Raw genomic sequence first — 18,181 nt, 5'->3', positions numbered from 1 at the left:
GGGGAATCTTCTAGTATTATATACTAGCATGTCTACGTGTTTTTCTAAAAAAACATGTCTAAATCAAATACATCTTGAAACCCCACTAAAGAGTCTATCTCGTTCCACCGCGTTCCATGTCATTGCTTAGTATAGTCCGTTTGATTATCCACCTCCTCCTCCGTACTCCCACCTAACCGGCTTTTCAATAGATGATGGCAAAAAAAATCATAGCAATTACTCACGCATCCACCCGATGCCCTTCCTGTCTCTCCCATAGCCCCTACCTCTGCCCCCCTCTCCCTTCTCCCCCCTTGCCCCTACCTCTTCCCCTTCCCCACATCCACCCATGCCTGCAACCGACTCTATGCCTTCACTTCTCCATAAATGGCTAGATGGCCGGTTCCCAGCTGCAGATGGAAGGGGCCAGCAGGGGCGTCGCCCCTCCTGATCTCTACCGCAAAAAAATATTCGATGTATGGCTGTCCAATTAGCAAACTAAATCCCTAGGTTGCACGGACTCAATTGTAGATTCATTGTTCATTGAGATTGTGATTTGCAAACTCATGGTGTTCGGTGTAGCAAAACTAGCGGTAGAAGGATCGCACATCTCATATTCTGTATGAGCGTGGGTGGCGACCGGTGGTAACACGACAGGTTGCATGCCTGCACAACTTGCGGAGTCGGCAGTTCCACGAAGCTGCATGAAGTACGTAACCGGCTCCAGGGCAAGTTCACAACTCGCAAGATCGCTGGGCCAGGTGTGGTCATTTTAAATTTTACTTTGTTTTTTTATGGAACGAGGGGGGAGGGGGAACGAAGAGTCCCCACTTCATATATGAATCACAGACTTGGGCACAAGGACCCTAGCACTAGTTGAAAGTACCCATTTAGTTTTGGTAATTGAGTTTAATTTTGGTAATTCAGTTTTAGCGATTAATGATGACATGATCATTGCGACTAACGTGTGTACTATAAATTAGGTCACAATATATGATGATTGATTATTGGACATCTTGTGCTCGTCCTCGTGGAAGATCGTGAAGAGCAACTCTGATGGAATGTTTGAGGCTAGTTGGAGCGCTCTTTGTTCACTAGTAGGGATGTGAACATACATGACAAACAACTTTCATCACTGTAGAAGCGACATTCATCATAAAGAATATTTTTGCGACGAATTAGTGACGAAAATCTATTTGTAAAAAAACAAGCATCATATTTGTTCTGTTGTGACGAACCTGAGCTATTGGTCATAGAAGTGTGACAAAAAAATGGCTTAGGATTTGGGAGGGCGCAAGAGATGATGGAAAGGAAAGGTCATTAGACTGTCTCCAAGAGCCTAGGCATACCACTACCCATACCAAAAATGCATCATGCACAGGGAAAAAATGGCCTCCAACAGAGTAGACAAAAGAGGCACATATTTTGTGTAGAAGGAGAGAGGGAACCCAAATTAGCATCCTCTCTCCATCGTGACCCAAATCTGGAGGCTCCCATCGTCGCTAGGAGAGGAGGAGCAGCCATGGCGGTGGCGCCATCGTGGTTGAAGGAGGATAGGCGCCACCACCAGATCTGCCCCTAGAAGCCACGAGCCACCGTCCCCGGTTCCCGCCAGTGGCCGCGCCGCCTCCCAGAGGCCGCCGCCATCGGTGACGAAGGGGCCAGGCCTTGCAGTGGATCCGCAAGGGGAGGTGGAGGGGCGACCGCCGTCGCTACCAGGAAGGTGTACGGGCCACCGCTTCGACGGGAAGGACCACGGGGCCGTCAATCCGTCGGAGCTGGAGGCGACGGGCCAGGGGCGCTTTGCCGAGGACGCGGGGTTGCCGGCGCAAGGGCAGAGGTGGGCGCGAGGGTGGAGGCCGGCGCGGGGTCGAGGATGGGAGCGACCGAGGCTGGGGTGCCCAGGGCGGCAGACTCGTCAGAGATTGGGATGGGGGCGATGAAGTCGGGGCTCGCGATCGAGTATGCGTCAGCTGTTGGAAAAGAGGAGTTTTGGGTCACACACCCATTTGTTGTACACTACCCAAACCACCCAATGTACCTCGTGTATGGGTACGGACTGTTGGAGACAATCTCAAGGAGAGCATTCGAGAGGGACAAGAGAAGCATGAGGGCCCTGCATGTCGTCAGTGCCAAATCCAATATATTGTATATTGGTGTGCTCACCATGAGACACGATCAATGTTGTGTTTAGCATTATCATGATGGGTGCCAAATCCAATCTTGACGTCGTTGATGACGAGCAAGGACGTCGTTGATGATGAGCAAGGATGTTGGCCTTCTGTTGTAGCAACGTCTCACCACTCGTCTATCAGTGTGCAGCTAATGAATCTCACCGAGTTATCTGGCATACCCCTCCGTCCCATAATAAAAACACGTTTAGAATTCAAATGTCCAAAAATACTGTAGCTGTGAAATTACATCTTTGCCTCTAAAAAGTGCAGTACAGTGATAGGCAGTTCAGGTGCAGATGGTACGGCCTGCCGCTGGATGGTACAGTTTAGGTTCGAATGACTGGTCCAGATGCTTCCACGTAGCTCCCGTCCGTAGCTCCCATCAGTATTTGTTGCTCCCAACGTGATCGTCTGCAGCTGCTGCCTGCCAGTTAACCCCTATACTATTCCTATATCTACCTTTAATTGTGGAAGAAATTTCACTCTAAACGTGCTTTTATTTAGAGACGGAGGGTTGAACTTATCGGACGTACTTATTCAACAAAATAACAGTATTTTTCTCTCGCAAATAAATCAGCATCAGCATCAGCTATTTTTTCAGCCAGCCTGATGTTGATTTATGCGTTTCGGTGGAAACATACAGAACAGTTCGCTTGGAGGAATTCTGGAGGAATTTGGATGGTTTGGAGGAATACTGGAGGAATTTATAAGAGAAAAACACTATTCTAGATAAAAAAAGAAGCGGATCAAGCCAGGTTTAAGGGCACGCGAACAGAGCCTAGCATGTAGCAAGGTGTATGCGTTGGATGCTTCTCTCGTCTCCTTAGACCAAACACATGCATGGTTAAGACATAGGACTCTCCACGCAATACATGTAATAAAATTGGCTAGAACTCTTTTATGTCTATATTACTAAACTAATAATGATAACTGAGATAGGACAACGACAATAGTTTATAAATCTCTAATGTAATAGAGAAAGTGATGCACTAGCCTATGAAGAAGTGTCCTTCAATATTACATATAGAGCCCTTCAATATTATTACATATAGTTGGGGAGTAAAGTTAATTTGAGATCTAGTAAAAAGTGATAGTTGTCAAAGAATTTTGTTGTTAAGGTATCTCTAATGGTCCTGTTTAGAGCTAGCTGAATTATTTTAATTATTGAATGGTGCAAAAAATAAGATAGTCTCTCACATGTTCATGATATAGCTCTCATGGACTACTTGCGGCGGTCTTTCTCTTCTATATTTATTCACTTAGGGCCCGTTTAGATCATTGGAATTGAATTTATTTTAATATTCATAATTTAGCCATATATTAATTAAGTTAATATGGTTATATATGAAATATATTTGTATATTATTATGGGTTATATGAGAGAGATATTTATGTATTGTATTTTTATCATAGAAGAGCGAGTTGAAAAGCGTGTTATTAGTTGCAAAGTAGGAACATAGAATATTGATCTATAAAATTAATTTTCGTCTCTTACCCTATAAATTTAAGATAAGCTTATATGTGAATTTTAGAAAATCATGGAATGTCAGCCAAATAGCCTAGTCTATTAACTGGATTCCAATTCTCCAAAATGAAAGTATCAAACGGCTTCTTAGAGTTTTTTAAAACCCTATCAGCTTAGAGGTAATCTTAGCTCATATCGCTGAAGACGTCCTTAGAGAATTTAGTCTATATATAATAGTTGTTATCTCTAAAATTTTATGCTAAAAGAGAATTATTTAAAAAAAAATTCGCACGGGAGGACGTGGACTGAATTCCGCAAAGGATCTCTCCTCCTTGCTCTGTCTGGAGCTGACTTTTGCTTTTGACATTGGAGTCTTGGACCCCTTCGCTGTCCTTGCGTCCGCTCCCGCTCCCCGCCGACCCGCCGCTCCCAAATCCCATCCTAATTCTTCCGCGTCTTTCAAAGATCGGATTTTGGGAGGAGCACCACCCCCAGATCGGGGAGGAATCCCCGTTCCGTCTGGTGGGTCGGCCTCCGCTGCTCGCTTCTTGGCTCTTTTCCCCTCTCGCAAGGGCGGCTCTTGGATGGGCTGCCTGCCGTGCTTCGGGTCGGCTGGTGAGGGGGCGGCCAAGAAGGGCGGTGCGCGGAAGGACGGTTCGTCGAATTGTCGCGTCACCCGGGTCGAATCAGGTGCGGTTCCTGGGAAAAAGCTGGATCTTGGATGCGTTTGTGGTGGGAAATGGTCCGTAACTTCTTCTGACGTGGCCGGCTGGTGCGCGCAAAACCGGGATTTGGGTGGATAGTATTAGCAAATGAGCAAGCTCACTGTTGTGGCAGTCCTTAAACTGCTTATGTTATTGGATTCAGATATGATAGAGCTGAAGTTAATCTCTCATATTTCGTTTAGCAAATGGCATTTAGCATTTGTAGAATTAGTATTTATGTTGGGCTATATGATGAAGTAAGTGATGTTAGTTTACCTTGTTCGAGTTTTAGGGGGTGTTTGGGACCACTCCACTCCACGTTTTGTAGCTCCGCTTCACGCTTTTTAGCCAAACAGGTTAAGCTCCACGCACTCTCCAGGAAAAAATGTGGAGCTGTGAGAGCACCTAAAGGGGTGCTCCAAAAACTCCAGGTTTTTTGCGGAGCTGCTCCACGGTGGAGTTAGTGAAGAAGAGTTCATGGAGTAGTCCCAAGCATGCCGGGGAGGACAACCATTAGAGTTCTATGCACTCTTTGTTCATGAAGTAGTGAGTTTTGTGCATCCTTTGTTCATAAAGTGGCTGGGATAATTACCCTTTAAACTAAAAAAGGACCATGGCCATTGCCTTGGAAGTACTAGAGTAGTAGAGCTTAGGCTCGTCAAAGATATGTTCTTTTACAGATAAGAAGTGACAAATATTTGTTGAGTAAATGTCATTAAACCACCACATAGATGATGCAACTGGGCCATTTTAGTTCATCTCTCCCCATCTAAATTAGTTATTACATTGCATGCCGTTTTAGTTCATTTTAGAAAGTTTTGGTGAACCCAGTGACCCCAACAAGTGGACCTTGCATCCCTAACTCCATATCCTTGTCTTAACTGTGAAAATTGAAGCCAGATTTATTTTAAGTCAGCTCGTTTCTTGTTTTATAAAACGCGCACAAACATACTCTGTGAACAATGGGGTGGGTTGGTATGTTGTATGTTTATCTTCTCCTATTAAATGCAACGATACACAACTCTCCTGTGTGTTCACAGAAAAAGAAAAGAAATTCAGACTCATGACTAAACTACCACTAATTTCGGCCCCCTTCCACAAACTACCACTCTTTTCCTCCTGCATTATCCTGAGCACCTGAGCCAACTCGTCAGTGTCACATAGTGCAAAACAGAGTAAAACAAAGTAGTGGTAAAATGTGACAATGACGAGTGGGCCCAGGTGCTGAGGATACTGTAGGAGGCATAGGTTTATGAGAAGCGCCCAAAGTAGTGTGGTTCTATGGAATGTGGAAGTTTTGGAAAATTTTCTGTAATTTGTTTGATGATGATTATTGAGCACATATCTGTCTGCCCCAGCCCCTAGATTTCGCCCTGCACTCTTTGATCATGTGATATTGATTAGCATCAGTAGCTTCAGTTTTACTTATTTTCTTTGTTTGTTATGTATTTCACCAGTAGATTTAAGTTTCCCTTTATTTATCACTTAATCCTTCCGGTTTCAAATGTCAGTTGTTTTAGGATTTTAGGTGGTCAAATTTCTTTAACTTGGCCCATCAATACATGCGCATTACATAGATAGACAACATATGATTGATTTTATTAGATTTTTTTAGACCAAAGGCATTTTAGCCCTGCTTATATTGAAAGCATCACAGAAGTTTTGCTGGGGATACCAGCTTACAAGAACGTGCAAAGCCCAGTTAAAACTCACGTCCACTTAAGACCACCTCCACCTAAAAGCCAACACCAAGCCCTACCCAACCAGAGAAACACTAACAGAAACAGGTAGGTCGCTACAACGAAAAACAAACAGAAAAGGAGGAAACCACAGCAAGAGAGCAATCCTGAACAGCAAAACGAGAACAAGAAACAGCTAAGCCACAGCTGCTTTGCCTTTGGCCTCCCTTTTCTTCATGTCTTTTGGCCACCAGACCCTCATCATATCTGTTTGACACCATATTCCTTGTAGGAAGATGAAGTTGGGGCAATTAGCCACACTCTCAATGGGAGAGGGGCGCCTGTATTATAGGGCAGCGTCTGCTGCTATATATGGCAGTTTACAAATACAAGGACAGGAATAAACGTCTGATCCTAATTGACCGCCTTGCCTAAATATACAATATACAATCTCCTATTGCCTAATACCCGCCCACAGCCGAAGCGGGAGGCTTGCGGACGCACAGGTTGGTTCTGAAATATGTAAACAGTGGCGTTGGGAGCCCTTTCGTCATAATGTCAGCGAACTGATGAGACGAAGGAACATGAAGGACCCGAATCTCGCCAAGGGCCACCTTCTCGCGCACAAAGTGAATGTCAATCTCAATATGCTTCGTGCGCTTGTGGTGGACCGGATTGGCCGTCATGTAGACGGCGCTGACGTTGTCGCAGAAGACCACCGTAGCCTGGGGCAGCTGAAGATGGAGCTCCTGAAGGAGTTGCCGCAACCAACAGCACTCGGCCACAACGTGAGCCACAGCACGGTATTCTGCCTCAGCACTAGAGCGGGAGATCGTGGCCTGGCGTTTGGAGGACCAGGAGACCAGGTTGTCGCCGAGATAGACGCAGAAGCCAGAAGTGGACCGCCTGGAGTTAGGGCAACCAACCCAGTCAGCATCAGAGTATGCGGTCAGCGTCTGGATGGAGCCGGCGCCAATGTGAAGACCGGAGGATAGCGTGCCCTTCACATAGCGCAGAATGCGCTTGATCAGCGCATGGTGGGCTCCCTCGGGGCATGCATGAAGAGACACACCTGTTGAACTGCATAAGCCAGATCAGGACGCGTCAGAGTCAGGTACTGAAGAGCCCCTGCTATGCTCATGTACTCTGAGCTGTCCTTGTCTGACAGTTTGTTGCCTTCATGGGCGGAGAGCTTGGCCTGAGTGTCAACAGGGGTTGCCGTAGGATGACACTCAGCCATGCCCGCCCGCTGGAGGAGATCGGCGGCGTACTGTCGCTGCGACAGGAACAGTCCGTCGGAGGTGCGGGTGACGGCGACGCCGAGGAAGTGGTGAAGAGCACCCAAGTCGGTCATGGCGAACTCAGACTGGAGTCGGGCCATGAGTCGCTGTAGAAGAGCGGGAGTCGAGGCAGTGAGGATGATGTCGTCGACGTAGAGCAGCAAGTAGGCGAGACTCGTCCCCTCGGTGAGAACAAATAGGGACGTGTCGGAGGTGGAGGTGACGAAGCCGAGCTGTTGAAGGAAGGCCGCGAACCGCTGGTACCAAGCTTGCGGGGCCTGCTTCAGTCCGTACAGGGACTTCTGCAGGAGGCAGACGTGATCTGCAGCGGCAGGGTCGACGAAACCTGGTGGCTGCTGGCAGTAGACCGTCTCGTCGAGGTGGTCGTGAAGAAAGGCATTCTTCACGTCCAGCTGGTGGATCGGCCAAGCGCGGGAGACGGCAATGCTGAGAACGGTCCGAATGGTGGCCTGTTTGACCACCGGACTGAAGGTCTCGTCGTAGTCAATGCCTTCTCGTTGAGAAAACCCGCGGACCACCCAGCGGGCCTTGTGACGAGCGAGGGACCCATCGGCATGGAATTTGTGCCGGAAAATCCACTTGCCCGTCACAACATTCACGCCAGAAGGGCACGGAACAAGACGCCAGGTGTTGTTGTCGATGAGTGCCTGGTACTCATCCATCATCGCAGCCCGCCAGTTGGCATCGGCCAGGGCGCTGCGGTAGTTGGCCGGTAGAGGCGATGGTGAGGGCGAGGAGGTGGCAGCGAGCCCCTCGTAGCTCACACGCGGGAGGGCGCCGGTCCTGGTGCGCGTGAGCGGCGGAGATGGGGTTGCGGCCACGGACGCAGCCTGGTGCGCCGGTGCTGCAGGGGTAGCCGATGGCGCAGGCACCGGCTGGGGTCGTCGACTGTAGGTCTGTGGGAACGGAGCCACAGGAAGGCCAGGCGGGGCACGTGACCACACCTGCCCGGTGGTGGAGAAGCCGAACTGGGGCTAGGGGCGCGCCCCCCAGGCAGGAGAAGAGCCGGGTCCGGCTCATCATCAGGGGGCGGCTGCACAATGTCCAAGGTGGACGGAGCAACCGTGGTCGTTGAGGAGGGACCTCCACCTGCAGGAACAGTAGAGCAAAGGCACCGAAACCGAATCGTTGTCGAGAAGGAAATCCATGGAGCGAGGGAATGTGATGACGCTGGTGGAGGAAAAGGGAAAAACAGTCTCATCGAACACAACATGACGAGAAATAATGATGCGTTGAGTTGTCAGGTTAAGACACCGATAACCCTTATGAGAGGATGGATACCCAAGGAAAATGCATGCCGCGGAGCGAGGTGCGAGCTTATGTGGGGAGGTGGCCTGTAGGTTTGGGTAGCATAGGCACCCAAAGGCGCGAAGGTGGCTGTAGGTGGGTGGCTGTCCATGGAGGCGAGTGAAGGGAACCTCATGGGATATGGAGGAGGAAGGGCGCCTGTTGAGTAAGTAGCAGGCGGCAGCAAGAGCCTCAGCCTAGTATGCAGGCGACATGAAAGCGTGGAGCAGCATGGTGCGAATTGAGTTGTTGAGGGTGCGGATGGTGCGTTCCGCCTTGCCATTTTGAGGGGAAGTGTATGGGCAGGAGAGACGGAGAAGTGTTCCCCGAGCAGCGAAGAAGGTGGTGGTGGCTGTGTTGACGAATTCGGTGCCATTGTCGGTTTGGAAGCATTTTATAGGGAGGTTAAATTGGGTTTGTGCAAGAGCTGTGAGCTCAACTAAGTGTTGGTGGACCTCGGATTTGCGGCGGAGAGGAAAAACCCAACAATAGTGACACTGTAATCATCCAGGCAGACTAAATAGTATGAAAAACCAGATATACTAGGGATGGGAGAGGTCCAAACATCACAATGAATTAGTTCAAACGGTGCATGAGTACAGGACTGAGAGGCACTGAAGGGTAGACGCGTATGCTTGCCTAGCTGACATGAATGGCAGACGGAGCGGTCTACTTTATTGCAGGAAACAGCATGTATTTTATTTAAATGTTCTAATGCAGCAGGGGCTGGATGATCGAGACGCTGGTGCCACAGGGTCGACGAAACAGCCAGGAGAGCATGTGAGGAGGCGCCAGCGGTCGGAGGGATAGCAGGTATGGTGTAGAGATTGCCGGTACTATTGTAGCGATGAATCACGCGTCCCGTCTGGGTATCCTTAACAGAAAAACCAAGAGCGTCAAATTCAAGAGGGCAGCGATTTTCACGGGTGAATTGACGAACGGATAAAAGATTATGAACGAGGGAAGGGGCGACGAGAATGTTATTGAGGGAGAAGTTTGTTGAGGCGGTGGGTAGGATGGAGTGACCTCTAGACGTGACCGGAATGCTAGTGCCATTGCCTACTGTTATAGAGGAGGTGGAGGGGGTAGGCGCTGGAGGAGCATACCATCGGAAGACGTCATGTGGGATGAAGCGCCGGAGTCAACAACCCATGAGGGGCTGCCCTGGACAGCCAGGTGCTGTAGGGCAGCAATGAGGCCGGCCGAGTCCCATGTCGGTCCACCAGTGTTGGTGGAGGAAGCCTGGACGGGGGCGAACGCCATGTGCGCCTGAGGAGGGGCACCGAGCACCCCCTGTTGGCGTGGGGGCTGCCATGGGTGGTTGCCAGGGGCGCCGGAACCGCCCTGGTCGCGCTCCCAGGGAGGTATGACGCGCTCGCCGGGGTTGACACGTGCGCCAGTCCAAGGATCAAAACCCCAGGGCTGACGCTTGCTGTCGCGCCGAGTGTTGTCGCGGCGGCCGCCGTGGCCGTGCTGCTGCTGCTGGCGCGGCTGCTGCCGCTGGCGCGACTGCTGCTGCTGGACTCCGGCCGGTGGGGCGCCACCAGGGGCGCCGTTGAAGGCAGCGAGAAGGGCCGAAGCGGCGCGGACCTTGTCCTCGTTCTTGAGACGCAGCTCCTTGAGGAGGAGTTGGTTCCTGGCAACAGCAAAAGTGAGAGGTTCCTGGGCGGCGATGTTGTCGGCAACGGATTGGTACTTCTCGTTGAGGCCGCGGAGCAGGTTGAGGACGAGGTTGGGCTCGGTGATGGTCTGCCCGACGTCGCGAAGATTGTCGGCAGCCTCCTTCATGCGCACGCAGTACTCGTCGATGGAGGAGTCGCCCTGGGTCATCGAGTGGAACTCGTGACTCAGGAAGACGGCGCGGGGCGCCTTGTTAGCTTGGTACAGGGCGGCGATGGCTGTCTAGAGCTGGCCGGCGGTCTGCTGGGCGTCGGTCATAGCGAGGTTGAGGACGGAGTCGGAGACGGTGCCGAAGATCCAACTGCGGATGCAAAAGTCAGCCTGCACCCATGCGTCATCGGTGGGCGTAGGGGAGACGATGGCAAGGTGCGAGAGCAGCCCGAATTTGCCACACATGGCGTGGAAAGCTGTGGACCACTTGGTGTAGTTGGAGGGTCGCAGCTCGAGGGTCATGGGAATGTGGGTCTTCACGTTTACCAGAGCATAAGGGCAAACGGCTGGGTTGATGGTGTCAGCCATGGCTGGAGAGGTGGCGGAGGTGGTGGAGGATTCTGTGGACATGATGGCGCGGCTGTTGGGCGGCACTCAGGGAGAGAGCGACGCAGGTTTGGGGAAGGAGAGGGAGGGCCAAGATCAGATTGCTCTGATTACCATGTAGGAAGATGAAGTTGGGGCAATTAGCCACACTCTCAATGGGAGAGGGGCGCCTATATTATAGGGCAGCGGCTGCTGCTATATATGGCAGTTTACAAATACAAGGACAGGAATAAACCTCTGATCCTAATTGACCGCCTTGCCTAAATATACAATATACAATCTCCTATTGCCTAATATTCCTGTCTAGGCACATTTCACCATCTTGAAAGTCCTTCCTTCATCTTCAACAGGAATCCCTCCATCTTGTCCCTATCTTCCTTCTTCGCCAGCGTCTGCCACTGGTTTAGAAATCCGAGATTTGTAAGCCACTTGTTTAGGAGATTTAAGGATTTTTTTGGAGAAAACTAGATCATTTCTTGTTTTCCACAACACCCAACCCACACCAGCTACTATCACCCACGAGGACTTGTTCCTATCCCCACCACCTCTGTTCAGGCACAGCTCATGGAATTTATCAATGGATGATGGTATTTTCGGCCAGCTCAAGCTGTTTCTCACCCAGCACCAGGTCACCATCGCTATAGGGCATCTGAACAGCAGATGGCCCACTTGATTTTACTAGATAACATATAACTTCCACTATTTTGAATGATATATTACCACAAAAACGTAAATCAAAGTGTCACATTGGAGAATGTATCACTTTCCTAAATGATTTACATTTGGAATCAGAGGGAGTGCTATGTTTTTAAATTAAAGTCCATATCAGTGGGATGGTCAAAGTTTGCTCTGAGAGGCTAGATATTCACACTTGAATCTGGTGAAAAACAAAATATGTACACTGTTGCATTATTTGGTGGGCTCGGACACTATTGTACATCAGTGGGATATGGCGATGTGCATATTAGAATTGTTATAGTTTGTTTGTTGCATAATTAATACATGCATATTTTCAGTTATATATATTAGACCTTTATAAGAGATAAAACTCAACTGTATATTTGCAAGTATGGAACATGGCCGACAATATTATTTTACACCAGGAGGTGCCTTATCAGCACAGGTGGCACCTTACTCTGGTTCCTATCCTAGTAAGGCCGCATACAATTCATTCTTCTTTGGGTCCATCAAGTTTGCGCCTTGTAGTTGTAGGAGAATTTGGAGATCCTGGGCACCCCTGAGGTGTAAAATTTTCTCGTGGCTTGCTGTCAAAAAGCAGTCCTGGATGGCTAATCAATTGTCCAAATATAGTTTAACAATCTTGCTGCTTGCTTATTGTGTGACCAAGTTGAAGAGACAATCCAGCATATTTTAGTTTCTTGTATTTTCGCTCGGCAGGTCTGGACCTTGGTATTACAGAAGTTTGAACTTGTGGCACTAGAACCTGGTTCTGATGTAACACATTTCCCCAGCTGGTGGTGTGGTGCTATCAAGAAGATACCTAAGGACATGAGGAAAGGATTTAACACTTTAGTCATCCTGGTAGCTTGGGAAATATGGAAGCATCGAAATGCATGTGTGTTAGGCTGTTAGCTCAAATGCGCAAATGGTTTTATAGGCGGTGAGTACTGAGAGAAGCCTTTGGTGCTTTGCAGGAGCTTCTGCTCTCCAGGAGCTGCTCCTTTGGTTGCTCCCCCCGGATTAGGTTTGAGTTTTCCTGGTCGTTTGTATTTTTTCATGGTCTGTATTGTTTTAGGTGTGGTTGTGTGAGTTGGGAGTTTAAGGGTGTTTCTGGGAGAAGGCTCCATGCCCTCTCCCCTGGGGTTCTTTCTTCCATCTTAATGAAATGACACTCAGCTCTCCTGCAGCGTTCGAGAAAAAAAACTTACTGTAAGGTGTCTCTACCTAATAATAATATCGAAAGCAATAAGGTTTCTTCTTCCGTTGCTTCTAGAAGTCTTCTTGAACTGTGCACATCAACAGCCATGTTGTTCCCTGTCTTTCCGTTATCATCCATGACAGCTTGGAACTAAAGTTGTTTCCGTGCAAAGCTCAGAAACTATCCTTTGTATGCCTTCTATGATTCTATCCTGTAAGAATCAAAACACAAACCATATTCTATCAATGCTTACTGGTCGAACAGTCCATGTACCCAACGGCAAACCTCTTACGTACACATGCATGCAGATGCGGCTGGCGTGTTCCAGCCCAACACCATGTTATTAGTGCGTTTTTTATAAAAGGTGCTGCTATGGCGTTTTTTACGAAAGAAGAGATCTGCGAGGGGAAAGGATCAAAGTAAGCTGCGCTGCGTGCTTGAGCACATGAGTCCTTACTTATGTTATTAGGGCTGGGAGTGCTGGTTGAGGTTAAAGTGTTCTGGACCAGGAAGATGTGGCCCAAGTTGAGTTTTTTATTCATTTTATTGTCTCCCCCCCCCCCCCCCCCCCCCCCCCCTTTTCCTTTAAAACATGTAATTTATGTATGTGGCGGATTAGTCAAATAAAGATGTGGTTCACCGAAGGCTGGGTCATCCGCCCCATAAACTTGGGTTGGGTTTGCATACCGCGTCCTAAACTATCATCCAATGATATATTCTATTTTTCTAAATATTGACTGTAAGATCGTTACTCGTAGCAATGCATGTTTGCTAGTAAAAATAAGTATTAAAGTGCTCTAGCATCGACTTATTCTGAAATACTTGATGTATGACCTGTCTTGTTGCACTGAATTTCTTTTAGTTTTCATTTACTACTTTAACTTCGCATATTTAGTTGTAGTTCAACTTGTTTATGTTGAACCCTTTAACCCGGATGCGACCTAATCTAGACTAACTTCTGCTTTAGATAAATCAAAAGCACAGGGTGGGCCAGACTCTAAGGATGCAGTCATCCTGAGGGATGGGAACAATCAACATATTGCAGCACACACTTTCGCTTTTCGTGAACTTGCAGCTGCCACTAAGAACTTCAGACAAGATTGCTTATTGGGCGAGGGAGGTTTTGGTCGTGTTTATAAAGGACGTTTGGAGAATGGGCAGGTTTGTGATTCAAAATGCTTTGATGCTTCTGAATTCCATTTTTCTTATATTGATCCTCTCTTATTTTACGATATGGTTGACACATAGGTGAGAATACCTTTTCTTCAGCGTAACTCTTAACCAAACTACACCATGCAGGTTGTTGCAGTGAAGCAACTTGATCGCAATGGCCTTCAAGGAAACAGGGAGTTTCTGGTTGAGGTTCTAATGCTTAGTCTGTTGCACCATGACAACCTAGTCAACCTAATTGGATACTGTGCTGATGGGGACCAACGTCTTCTTGTATATGAGTTTATGCCATTGGGATCACTTGAGGATCATTTGCATGGTTAGTTTGCTATAATTATCAACATTTATTACTAAGACACACTTATCTTGAAAGAGTTCTATTAAATAGCATCAATCAACAGATCTTCTTTGAGAAATCTAAATGGACCTAGGCATAATCGCATCACTTAGTGGCAGTTCTAATATCCATCATTCTACATTTGAGATGCTTTGTTTTGTGGAGAAGGAGAATGGGCATGTATCCATGTTATTTCTTATTGAACATTCAGCACTTGGAATTTTGCAGTTTGTGTTTCTTTAGATCACCATCCAGGAATGAAAACTTTTTTTTCATTTCCCTTTAATTATGACTTGTGGGAACTCTTAATTATTTTTGAAAAAGATATTCACACATTTATTCTTGTGAGAGAATATGTCAAGGGGAAATCGTAGATTGATTAATTGAGGAGCAAGGCTACCAAATATGTAGGCAAGGATGCCGTAGGATGGCCTATGGAAACAGAACCAATCTACTGTAATCCTTGCCTAATACAACTTGTAATCCATCAGGGAAGATCCTGCAGGGCGTGCAAGGCTGGCAACAGATCACACCCGTGAGGCCAATAGGCCTGGGCGACTAGGCCTATAGAGGATAGACTAACAGCCCAATCTATATAGTCTAACAATTCTCATATGTCAAAATTTTCCTGAATAAAATTTAATTATATAATTAACTTTTATGTTAGATATTCCAACTGAGAAGGAACCTCTGGACTGGAATACACGTATGAAGATTGCTTCTGGTGCCGCCAAGGGCTTAGAGCACTTGCATGATAAGGCAAGTCCTCCTGTTATTTACAGGGATTTCAAGTCCTCAAACATTCTACTTGGTGAAGGGTTTCATCCGAAGCTGTCAGACTTTGGCCTTGCCAAACTTGGCCCTGTTGGTGACAAGACTCATGTTTCAACACGCGTTATGGGAACTTATGGCTACTGTGCTCCAGAGTATGCAATGACAGGGCAGCTTACAGTTAAATCTGATGTATATAGTTTCGGTGTTGTGTTCCTTGAACTGATTACTGGCCGCAAAGCAATTGACAACACAAAACCCCACGGAGAACAAAACCTAGTTGCATGGGTATGTTTGTTTTGTCTACTTAATTTTCTTCGTAAAATTAATCATTTGCCTTCAGTTTACCAATGAAAAGGTCACACAGCCATTGCATTTCTTGAGATAAAGTGAATATAATTATATAATAGTGCATCTAATAAAAATTACAGCAAGATTTTGTCAAAAGAATTACTATAGGATTAAACTGTTTTCCTGATCTTGAACAATAAGACAGTTCCAAGAAACAGAAACAGAATAGGTCAGTGCAGCCTGTTTAGTCAGCAGAACAAATGCCCAACCAAGGAGTTTTTAGGAAGCCACATAGATTGTTGCAGTCAAGCAAATCATTTGCTTTGAGCTACTCTGCTATGGTTTTCCCTTTCACTATTGTTTGATTGTTCTATTTCTTTTAACCCCTTTTCATGTGATCAGTATTTATGGTGCTGGACTTCTATCTTGTGCTACTTCGTAAACCATTTCCTTTTCTTTTTTCATTCCTTGAACACTATCTCCAAATTCTAAAGCATGATACCATTGCTGTACTTGATCAAATTATTTTTGAAACGGTATAGACTGCTTGTGGCATCAGTAGTCCTCCATAAAAGTATTCAGTTGGTGCGATATCATGCCTAGAATTAGTTACGCCAAAAAATGTCTTGTGCATATTCTTAGGCTGCTTAGTCTTATATAAACATTACTATGGATATATGTTCTGAATTATAAGTTTGGATACCTAGTTTATGGTCGATTTTTTTGCAGGCTCGTCCTCTATTCAAGGACCGCAGAAAATTTCCTAAGATGGCTGATCCATTACTTCAGGGCCGCTTCCCCATGAGGGGACTGTATCAAGCTTTAGCTGTTGCTGCAATGTGTTTGCAAGAGCAGGCTGCTACTCGCCCCTTTATAGGTGACGTGGTCACTGCTCTGTCATACCTAGCTTCTCAGACATATGATCCAAATGCGCCTGTTCAACATAATCGGAGTAATTCATCTACTCCGAGGGTTAGCCGAGGTGGTGGGAGCAATGACCAACGCCGTCTCCGCTCACCGAATCACCATTCTCCAGATTTGAGAAGGGAAGCCTCCACAGCATCAAAATACGAAGCTGAGGTTAGCAGGACAAACTCTGGAAGTGGTTCTGGTCGCCGGTCTGGCTTGGATGACGTGGATATGTCAGGTTCACAATTTGGTAGTCCTGCTCACGCAGGAAGGAAGAGGGGATCTCCTAGGACTGCTGAAAGCCAGCGTGCTATAGCAGAGGCCAAAACATGTGGGGAAAAATCAAGAGGGAGAAAGTGACCAAACTCTCAGAGCAGCATTGAACGTATGAGCAGAACGCTGAAGCAGAAGGTTCATCCACTCATCATTCAGAAAAAAATGATGAGTTCCTTGCTAGCACCAAACAGGACATCTAGGTCCCTTGGTCTTTGTGAATAGAACTTTCCCCTTTTCCCTTCACCGGCTATTGCCACTGATTTGTAACTTCTCCATACAAATATCATTGCCACCACAACCACCTTCAAAACTCCCATTCCTGGCGTCTATTCCTCATGAATGTGATCAACATGCTTATGAGCCTTTGTCATCACGGTGTATAACAACATTCGGTTCAAAATGTTGAGGTAAGGCAAAAATCTGCACTGGGGAGCACAGGATCTCACCCAGTGGGTATCTTCTGTTGCTGTTGCATGATGGGTGTCAGCAGTCACACCATTGTCGAGGGATGTGATGTTGTTTCTTGAATGGTTTGTACCTGGGGTTACAGCAGTCCACCTGTGTTTGATACATCTGTCTTGTGACATTTTTGTGTTGAGTTGTCAGAACACATACTTTATGCTCTCTGTACCAGAAAACTGTCGTGCCCCTTTCATCATATCTTATGCATGCTGTTTTGAAAACTGGTTTTTCCTCCTTGTTTTTGGTGCACCAAATTTTCATTCATTAGATTCATTGCATCAGAACTGGGTGCCAATCATGACTGGTATTATATCCATTCACTTCCAATGATCTTTTCTAGAGGATACTTGCCGCTATGGGTTTGTGTTGGTTAAACTTTTCTAAGTTTGACTAGGTTTGTAGAAAACATTAGCATTATTTGTATCTCTAATTTATTATGGAAATATATTCAACGATTCATCTAATACTATTAATTATGCACAATAAATATTAATATTTTCTTCTATATATTTGACCAAAGTTGATAACTTTTTATTTCTCATGAAGTGAGAATGACACTCTTTATGGGACGGATAGAGGATGGAGTATGTAAGAAAAATTTAATACATGTTTATTTCACATTGTAAAATGTCTAGGGATAAAACAGATCGGATACCACTAGATATATACAAATATAAATACCTAAATATATTTCTTAGACTCAAATTCAGACATGGATATGTGTTGAATATGTATACGATATGATAGTTTTAGTCAATGAATACTAATAATTGAATTAGTGAGCTACGTAACCGTGAACCGTCCGACTTTGATTTTTTTTTTTTTTTGAAGGAGATTACCTCTGCTTATATATATTTTGAAAGCCATGAATCTGAAAACTGGGAAACCAGTGTGCAAAGCTAGAGTTTGAAAGATAACATTCTATACTATTACAAGCAGACCAAATCTCGCCAATGTCGGATTGCAGGATATTCCTAGTTTTGAACTGCGACACAGCATGCTGTTGATGACAGCTTGCATCTTTCCTTGATCCTCTTTCAACAGCACCATCCACTTCTGCCGCCCTTTTGTTCCGAGAATTCCAAAGAGCCCAAGTCAATCCTGCAAATACAAATATACACAAATGGTTTGGGACATTGCATTTGTCATACAACCAGCACCCTCAGAAGTCCACCGAAAAAGTCCAAGCCAAGAATATGACACATACACATACACCCCATGAGTCCGCAAACGGTAGAGATTTAGTAGTAAATTCTTTAGACTTCAATAGCTCCCAGGAG

General features: G+C 46.4%; 1 protein-coding gene across 1 annotated transcript; it reads left to right on the top strand.

Annotated features, from left to right (window-relative positions):
* The first annotated feature begins 3,954 nt into the window (after positions 1 to 3,954).
* Positions 3,955 to 17,137, top strand: LOC136514824 (receptor-like cytoplasmic kinase 185). Its single transcript, XM_066508525.1, has 5 exons — positions 3,955 to 4,308; positions 13,653 to 13,846; positions 13,985 to 14,174; positions 14,860 to 15,251; positions 15,984 to 17,137. The coding sequence occupies exons 1-5, from the start codon at positions 4,203 to 4,205 to the stop codon at positions 16,521 to 16,523; spliced, it is 1,422 nt and encodes a 473-aa protein (XP_066364622.1). The 5' UTR covers positions 3,955 to 4,202; the 3' UTR covers positions 16,524 to 17,137.
* Positions 17,138 to 18,181: the final 1,044 nt, after the last annotated feature.

This window comes from Miscanthus floridulus, chromosome 17 (assembly GCF_019320115.1).
Source record: "Miscanthus floridulus cultivar M001 chromosome 17, ASM1932011v1, whole genome shotgun sequence".
In the NCBI taxonomy this organism is placed as follows: domain Eukaryota; kingdom Viridiplantae; phylum Streptophyta; class Magnoliopsida; order Poales; family Poaceae; genus Miscanthus; species Miscanthus floridulus.
This window is presented reverse-complemented; position numbering and strand designations above follow the sequence as displayed.

Excerpts from the sequence above, each read along its gene's own strand:
- LOC136514824 (XM_066508525.1), top strand. The coding sequence starts at position 4,203 with ATGGGCTGCCTGCCGTGCTTCGGGTCGGCTGGTGAGGGGGCGGCCAAG. Across the intron at positions 14,175-14,859 it reads ACTTGAGGATCATTTGCATG|ATATTCCAACTGAGAAGGAA; the intron begins GTTAGTTTGCTA and ends CTTTTATGTTAG. Across the intron at positions 15,252-15,983 it reads AACAAAACCTAGTTGCATGG|GCTCGTCCTCTATTCAAGGA; the intron begins GTATGTTTGTTT and ends ATTTTTTTGCAG.